The sequence below is a fragment of the Amphiura filiformis genome, chromosome 18 (genome assembly GCF_039555335.1).
Source record: "Amphiura filiformis chromosome 18, Afil_fr2py, whole genome shotgun sequence".
NCBI lineage: Eukaryota > Metazoa > Echinodermata > Ophiuroidea > Amphilepidida > Amphiuridae > Amphiura > Amphiura filiformis.
The window spans coordinates 53630901-53639959 of record NC_092645.1 but is presented as its reverse complement, the minus strand read 5'-3'; the positions used below and the strand labels follow the sequence as shown (position 1 = coordinate 53639959).

The window sequence follows — 9059 nt, the reverse complement described above, 5'->3', positions numbered from 1 at the left end:
AATTGTTAAGATTAACTTGTATTATTTTCAAAAATCTACATGTAACCTTTTTTTGGGACATCAAATATTCTACATCCACTAAAAAGTATGTAAGGTCATTTAAGTTCATTTCCGCATTTTAAAACTATGTCACAAAACCGTTTAATATCGGTCAAATAAAGTTACAGCTGAAAGAAACAGGTTTAATTTGTGAATTACATCCTTGAAAATCCCTTGAATATTTTAAAATAGCCTCTACAGCGTTTCGTTAAAAAAGCTCAATGCTCTGGTAGCTCTGGCCTTGGGTGAAAATATTGCATTGAAGGTAATATCATGGTACTATAATATTACGATATTACCAGGGCACCGACACTACTTCATTTGCATAGCAAAATGACCCGTCTCCTCCGCAGCCAATTTGGTTCCGCTCCATCGAAATCAAGCTGGTCACGGAGGAGACTACCCTCCTTTGTGTTTGTTCATTTGTGTATGGAGAGCCATTCTTGGAGTCCGTAATGACTTAGGCTATGCTCTCAGCTAGAGTCCGACGCTGCATTGTACTAGAAATACCTTTTCTGTGAAATCGCTATAGAGCCAACCGGGAACACGTATTCGTTTGAAAATATAGCATTAAATTTAGTATCACCCTTGAGGCCCCGTGCAGTGGAAAACCTTAATTCTTTCAAAGAAAATGAAAAAAAATAAAATAAAAAGAAATTAAAATTAAAACAAAACACGGATCTACCTGTGCACAGCAATTTGTCTCAAAAATGAATTTTAAGAAACATACGGGATATGATGAACATTGACCTGACGCCATGATAGTAGGATCTATTAGTCGTTTTATATACAATGTATATACCGTATTGTCATAATATATAATGAGTAATATTTAGCAACGTAAATGTGCAGTTCATATGCACAAACGAATACTGATCTTAATATAACATGTCACATAGGAGGTCATACGTGTTGACCTTCATCTATTGTATTTGTTCATCTGTGTATGGAGAGGAGAAACGCAGGCGGATGTGAGTTCATAAGAGCAATGTCGGGGATTATAGGTCACAATCGATGGGGAGAGATGAGGTCCGACCGAGTCTCCTACACAGGTTACGCTCCCGGTGGAGGGGCGGAACCAAACTGGCTGATGTGGAGACTAAGCCAGTTTGCGTCGGTCTGATGCTCGTCTTTGACCATGCGCAGATCTGGCTGGTCAATATCCCGAATTTATAATATGCTTACCAGGTCCATCTATAACCGATTTGCTAGAGAATATTTGTTACCATGTTTAATAAATTCGTATTAATCGTATAATAAAATGTGGCCAAATGTATATTGTGTACATAGTGTGTGGATCCACTATTCTACGGACTTGGCTACTAAGCATGTCGGGAAGGATATGGCGGTATGCTGACCTGGGTCAATATGTTCTGGGCAGATGAGGTCCGACCAATTGCCTACGACCTTGTGTGCGATCATGTGTGACAGGCAATTCCCGATAATAATAGACGTTCCCTGAGAAACGCCATTAAACGCCATTAAAACTCCATCAGTATTAGGGTGTAGTTCAGTGAACTCACCAAGTACTTTGATAATACAGATAATATGTATTAATGGGTCGAGGCGATTGCATTGAAAACCCTGATAAATTATTCATAACAGTTACGTAATCAATCGATAGTGCGGACACTTTTCATTTGCAAACCACCAAAATTTGTGATCTTTTAGCGTTGGAAAAGAAACCACGTGAATAGAGTGCCCTCTCAAGAATAACTACTCTCTGCTATAATATTACTTTCGTCGAACCATTGAAGCGAAACATTGTACATTGTGTTCCATCAAGGCTGTCGAGGTAGCTACTACCTCGGTTTTCATTAAAATACACTAAATACTCGTAACCATGGTAACCTGTCCTCAAAACAAAAAAATCATTATTCCTCTATTTCTAAGGACAATACCTTATATTAAAATCAACACTATCAAACTAGACACTACTTAACGAAATCAACTCCCTTACTTGTGACCTATTTTATTGAGTCATAATCCAAAGAGACAACCGTGCGTTGTTATGTTATGTATTACAGTGATGTTGACTGTCCGCAATAAAACCCTTGATATAGAATCAATTTTATCAGCAGAAGGCACCGCTTTATTCATTAAATGCATTGCGCTACTTGTGCAATGTCACAGCTGAACAAAATTGATACAGAGAAAATAGAATTATGCGGGTTATAGTTTTATTATCACAGACGATAATAGTAATACCAACAAAACCAATGTACATGTAAATACCGGTGCAGAATACAAGAACGTTAACAATCAGCTGAGAATGGTGCGCTGTGGCAATGTACAGAAGACACGGACGTCTCTCTATCGTCTTTTAGGGGTGCTCCTTCTTATGAGCACAGTTTGGGATGATGCAGTCGCTAAGAATACCAATCTGGAAGATGCGAAAGCCTTTTTGGACGACTACAATGAGCAGGCAATGGTGGTGTATTACCAATCGGCACAGGCAAGCTGGGTATACAATACCAATATAACGGATTATAATCAACAGAAAGAGGTTTGTGTGTGATTTGGTTTTAGAATTTGGTATTATTATTATTATTGATTTGCAGCATATAGGCAGTTCCCCCATCTTAATACTAATTATGGCGTGTCCGTCCTCTGTCCGCGCGCTATCGCGTTCGCGTGGCTCGCTAACGCGTGCACGCGGTGCGTATAACGCGAGATCGCGGTGCGTATCGCGTGTACGCGGTGCGCTATCGCGTAGTGCGCGGAGTACCGACGGGCGCAGTGCGAGCATCGGAAAGCATTACATTCATCAGTGATTAACAGGTGCATCTCATCGGACCAATAGGCCTATTTTGAAAGACATGATTAACATAAAAATCATCAGTTATGGTAAGGCCTATGTAACCCGTTTGCGTTCACATTTCTCCCGATTGAATTGACGGCCTACATCCAGACATTACTAAAATTTCGGGATATTTTTGGGTCCTCCGATGTGCAGGACAGGGTTTGGAAGAGGCGAACGATGGGTTTTCAGATTATAGGTTCCGAAGTAAGCGTCACAGCTACAAAAGAGAGTTGATAGTTGTGTCTTAATCATTGAGAGACGTATATCGTATAGTAGTTTGAACGGTCAGGACAAGTATTATAGGTAACGGGTGTTGGGTAATTAGAGATAGGCCTATCACGAGAACCGCCCAACCCGAGAACCGCGAAATCTAGTTTTAATATAATCCCATCCTTTCTGTAGACAGAGTACCACAGTTCTCTAATGTTGTTAGGGGTTGTGCAATAGGTATCGGGGGGGGGGGGGGGCAAGTAATTTTTGGTAGGGCAAAGGAGGAGGGGGAAAGTAACTTTTGGTTGGTCGAAAATGGGACAAAAGTGTTTTGACAAGTCAAAAGGAGGAAAGAGCTTTTTGGCACACATTAATAGTACCTTTTAAATCAAAAGCTTAGGGAAACAGTATATCATGCATGCCCTTCTTTCTACGCAAGGATTCATATAAATCATAGACCATATTAATGAGGTTTGCAAATTGGGTCCCCAAAAGTTTGTATGTGCAAATGGAGGGATTGCAGGCCAAGGGAAGGGGCAAGCTCTTTGTGGCATTACAAGGGGAGGTTGGCATGCGGAGATGGGGAGGGGGGTCATTTTTGGTAGGACGTTATTTTACTACTGCTATTTATATCATTTATACCCTTATAACTCTAATCAGTCCCTAAGCGTGGGTTTTATGAGGACATCTGGTAATATTAATATATAATTAGGTGTCAAATGGACCAGTATCGAAATGTTCGCTTTCTTATGTCTGAAGCCTATGTCTGATCATGGTAGCCCTAAAAATATCAAATAGTGTACACCGCGTAATGTGAATATTTAAGCACCAGACTAGAGTCTAATTGTATGATTTAAACTTGGACCCTACATCTTAATAAGGCCTTGCCCCTGACAATGACCCCAACTCTTAAACTCTTACGCTAACCCGCATCGATTTAACATACTAAGTGGGCTTTTTCACGTTAAGTGTGCACTTTTCAAAATGGTGCTTCAGCCTTTCTGGTTGCCTGAATTTGGAACATTATATAATGTGGGTGATTTCTTTAACATTTACTAAAATGTAGAAATGTCATCCTTCACATTTCAGATCGAAGCCAGCCTAGTATCAGCGGCGTTTACTAAGCTAGTCTACGAGAATGCCACCCTTTTTGATGAAACTAATTTTCCCGATGACATCAAGAGGCAATTTAAGTTTATCAAAGATATTGGGTCAGCCGCTCTGGAAGATGAATCTAAGATTGAGGAGGTGAGCAGGGTTGCCAAAACATTTCAGCTAAAAATCGCGGGTCAGATAATCGAAATGTCCCAATTTATTTCCTAACCTTTGATTTATTTCTATGGGACAGGAAGCTATCGGATGTTGTGGTTGCCAATGTTGAAAAGTCTCCCAATATGTTTTCTAACAATTTGTTTTTATGGGACAGGCAACTGTCAAAAGTCGCGCGGAAAAGGCAAAAGTCGCCCAATTGGGGTACCAAATCGCGGTTAGGCAACCCTGTGGTGAGTAGAGATCAGTCAACGTTGTTTAATTTTATATCTTATGTGGTCCAATGTAGCTGTCATCATACTCATAGTGACAAAGCTAAATATGAAATTTGTAGTTCCCAATTTCTTGGAAGGGAGAATGTATGTCTACATATTGAGAATGATCTTTCCGCTATCTATAATTGTGACCGTCCACGGCGAATGAGCCGTAAATTCCTCCCCGGTCAATTTTGTTTTATTTCGTGTTTAAAAAATAAACATCATAAACTTTAAAATGGTATATCATTTGACTTCAAACGATATCCAGAAGCGGGGTTATGGTTTGATAAACTTTGCTCCTTCAACAAAATTATAGCTTTTAACGTTTTTACATGCGTCTCTTTTTCCACATTGCTGGCAATAAATATCAAACAGTCATAATTGGCGGTCATTTCAAATCATCCCCAAATCAACGAGGTTTAAGAAAGTTCTCTCATTGTTAATTGTTGGTTATGCATACCTGTACAAAATACAATGCCTGGTAACCCACCACTTGAACAGGATTTAGCAAAAGCAAACAAAGACCAGAGCTATTAAAAGTTCTATAGCCATCTAAGGTAGAAGCTTATTATCCACTTCAACAATAGGATTATTGATTAGTTTTTGACTATCAAAATGAGACAGATGTCGGCCCAGCTTAAGTTACCGATGAATATGACCTTCGTACACATTTTACACCGTAACTCAGAATACAATTAAGGGAATTTACGGCTCATTTGTGCTGCCGGGTCACAATTATCAAAAGTCACTTCAAATGGTCCTCATGTCACATGGTTTTGCAATACCTGAGACGCGTAAGGTGTTAAACTTAATCTTTTCAACGATGTTGCACAGTGGCGTAGCGTGGGTCATTCGATTGGGGGCACAAGCAGTTTTTGGCAATTTTCATATGGGATTTTCTCAATTTTGTGGCAATACTTTAGGCCGGTGTGTGTAGTTTTTATAGAACCCGATGATTCGACTGGTAAAGCATTTTCCACTCTGATGTGGCAGTGACGTCAAAGCGTTGAGGGAGCTGTTTTGCGGGCGCATCTATGCGGCTTCTTTAAGCGCGTGCGTGTGTACGCCAGTGCTTTGTGCGAACACGAACAATTTGTAGCTGCGCCAATGAAATACGCACTGACGTCACTGCCACATCAGGGTTGAAAATACATCCCCTATGGAAGACATGACCTTAATCTCACACACAGGGGGTATGTATTTCAAAAAGTTTACCTAAATGGGTGGCTCCATTTAAAATCTACACCCCCTGTGTGAGAGATTTTAATCTTAAAAGAACATGTCTTCCATAGGGGTATGGATTTCAACTGGTGTAGCTTGGACTACCCATTATGCATTGTGCAAGTTAACTTCAAGAATAGTCCAAGTTCGTTTTATAACGTGGAATCACCATTCTTGGGCCGTGTGTTAAGTAAAATGTACCCACATACCCCAGACACACCCCTTTTAGCTTGTAAATGTCTGTTTTTAATTTTATTTTTATTTGGAATTTATCCTTTTGACATTTTGTGCTACAGTATAACCAAGTTATCAACACAATGTTGGATATATACAGCACAAGTACAGTGTGTAGACCTGAAAAACCATCGGAATGCTTCACACTGGATGGTGGTATGTAATAATTTTATTAAACAATCACAGTGAAATAGCTGCATTGTAGCATCAAAAGGTACCATTAATAATCTGTCTCGGTGGGTTATCATGCTATATGATACGATAGATTAAAATACCTTTTTTTTTTAAATCAAGATGTTAAACTTAAAAAAAGAAATATCAACAAGTAATTCTCATCATTTGGCTGTGGAATTACCTAACTTTGAATCGACCAGTCCTATTGTCACTGTGTGATTTGGTGCAGATTGCGATTTTTGTACGTATTACGCCAAAAACTAGATTTAAAATCAATTTCATGTGACATAATTTTGATAAGTTTGACGGGCGTTTGCACCAATACAAGGCGTAAGGGCCGCTACAGACTCCGAATATTCGACGTAGACAGGCCCGTACGCAAGATATTTTGGCCCTTTTTCCGGGGAGGGGGTGGACCTTCTTCCCAACATTGGGACCTTTTTTGACCAAAAAAAAAGCATAAAAACCTGATTTTTTTGGGGGGGGGGGGGGTAAACTTTTGCAAATGGGGGACGCACCCCGCACCCTATGCGTACGTGCCTGGACGTAGAATATTCGATGTAACATGTTTTCGTTTTTTAATCTATACCATGCATTCTATTTCCAGTAATGTAACTAATTTTTGATGGCGTAAAATGAATAATAATTATATTATCATGTAGAATGTTTGATGGAAATATATTATTGATTATGTTATGTCATCAAATAATCGTTAGAATAGGAATAAATTAAATAACGAAGACATGCTGCATCGAATATTCTATATCCATTTAAAAGTCTGTATCGGCCTTAAGAAACCAAATTGGGATCTCTCAATCGTCAACTGTATACAATTCAACATCAACGAGTCAACTACTGGGTAAATAACTCTATAGGGCATATTAATAGTAATACAAATAATTTTAATCTTTTGAAATGTTGACACGAAGTTAGGTAAATACCCAATTACACGGAGTTTATTAAGGGGGTACTACACCCCTGCCAAATTTTATGCCTATTTTTTTTATTTTTCTCAAAAATTATAGCGCATTGGTGACAAGTAAGATATGTATATTATAGGGCAAGGGCTACAACTACTGCATTGGAAATTTTATTTTAGCACAGACAACAGTTGTGGAGTTACAGTCAAAAATGAGGGAAAACCAATATTTGATCAATAAATCAAAAACTACTTGCCCTGATTTGCTGAATTTTCAGTGCAGTAGTTGTAGTCCTTGCCCCTATAATATACATATCTTACTTGTCACCAATGAGCTATAATTTTGAGAAAAATGCAAAATAGGCACAAAATTGGCCAGGGTGTAGTACTTTCTTAATTGAACAAACATTACCAATAAGCGGCTTTTGATCAACTTCTTGATATAATATTTGTAATGTTTTTTTATTTTGAATAATTTATGGTTAATAACCATTTAATTGGTTATCATCCCAGTAAACACAAAAACGTTTTAAAAACGTTTTAAATAAGTTATATTTTGGCTTTTGGTTTAGGTAAAAACGTTTTAATAACATTAAAATGTCGGGTTATATAAAGGTCATGATAACCTTTTAAAACGTTTTGTATGAAAACACACTACAACAATATTTTGAAATGTTTTCAAAAAATGTTATTGTAAACTATTTTTGCAAACATTTTTGCCAAATATTGTGTCAATGCTTAAATAACATTATGTTGAAATATTTGAACCCAGCAAACACGGAAATGTTCTTAAAATGTTTTTTTTTTTTTCAAAACCTTTTAATAACATTTAAATGTCGGGTTATAAAGGCCATGAAAACGTTTTTAAAACGTTATTGAAAATATTTTGGGCAAACATTTTTCGCAAAATATTTTTTCAACCCAAAAATAACATTCTGTTTAGAAAGTTTTGTAGCAAGTTTTCAAGGATGTTTTTGGAATGTTATTAAAACTTATTTATACCATTTATATAACCAGACATTTAAACGTTTTCTGTAAAACATTTTTGTTTGCTGAGCAGTAGATAATCAAAAAATGTTTTTATACTCTTAATATACCCTTTATATAACCCGACATTTAAACGTTTTCTGACAACCTTTTATAACCTTTTGCGAATAATGTCGAAAACGTTTTGTGTTTGCTGGGATTATGTTGTAAGTATACAGAAAAAAGTTTTGAAACGATACAATTAACACATGTATGTGGCTAGAATTTAACGTTACTTAACATGCAAAAGGTCAGAAAACAATAATTATGGTCATTTCAAGATGATCCAATGTTGCAATTTATTGAAAGATATTTGGTATTCAAGATAGGAGAACCTCTATTTAATAACCTGCAGCACTCGAAACCTGAAACACTTTTGCAATAAAAATATGATATAAAAATAACGATTGGGTTTTAGAGAAGGTTTCTCAACCATGGACCACCTACTTGTAATAAAACAACTCATTGAAAAGTCAAACGAATATCAACTTGACTTATGTATTGGCTTCATTGATTACGAGAAAGCATTTGATTCAGTAGAACATCGGGAATTCTTTCATGCACTGAGAGAAATAGGTATAAATGAAACTGGATGATATATACACAGATGCAACATCTCGAATCCATCTGGATAGTGACATTTCTGAAATTGTTAAGATATCCAGAGGAGTAAGACAAGGTGATACGTTGTCACCAAAGATATTCACAACTGCTATGGAGGTTATCTTCAAAAACTACCTTTGGCCGAAAGAAGAATCAATGCTGATGGAGAAAACTAACAGACCTCCGATTTGCAGATGACGTTGCCCTTACTATATACCTCAACAGTGAAGGGCATGGAAACACAACTTAATGACTTGAATAAAGAAAGCAAGAAGGTGGGATTGAAAATGCACAAAGGAAAAAC

General features: G+C 37.4%; 1 protein-coding gene across 1 annotated transcript in view; it reads left to right on the top strand.

Moving 5' to 3' along the window:
* The first annotated feature begins 6107 nt into the window (after positions 1-6107).
* LOC140138813 (angiotensin-converting enzyme 2-like) overlaps positions 6108-9059 on the top strand; it is a 29877-nt gene continuing 26925 nt past the window's right edge. The window contains exon 1 of the mRNA XM_072160584.1: positions 6108-6189. Within this exon, the coding sequence (XP_072016685.1) occupies positions 6117-6189 (73 nt within the window). The 5' untranslated portion in view covers positions 6108-6116. The remainder of the gene's footprint in view (positions 6190-9059) is intronic.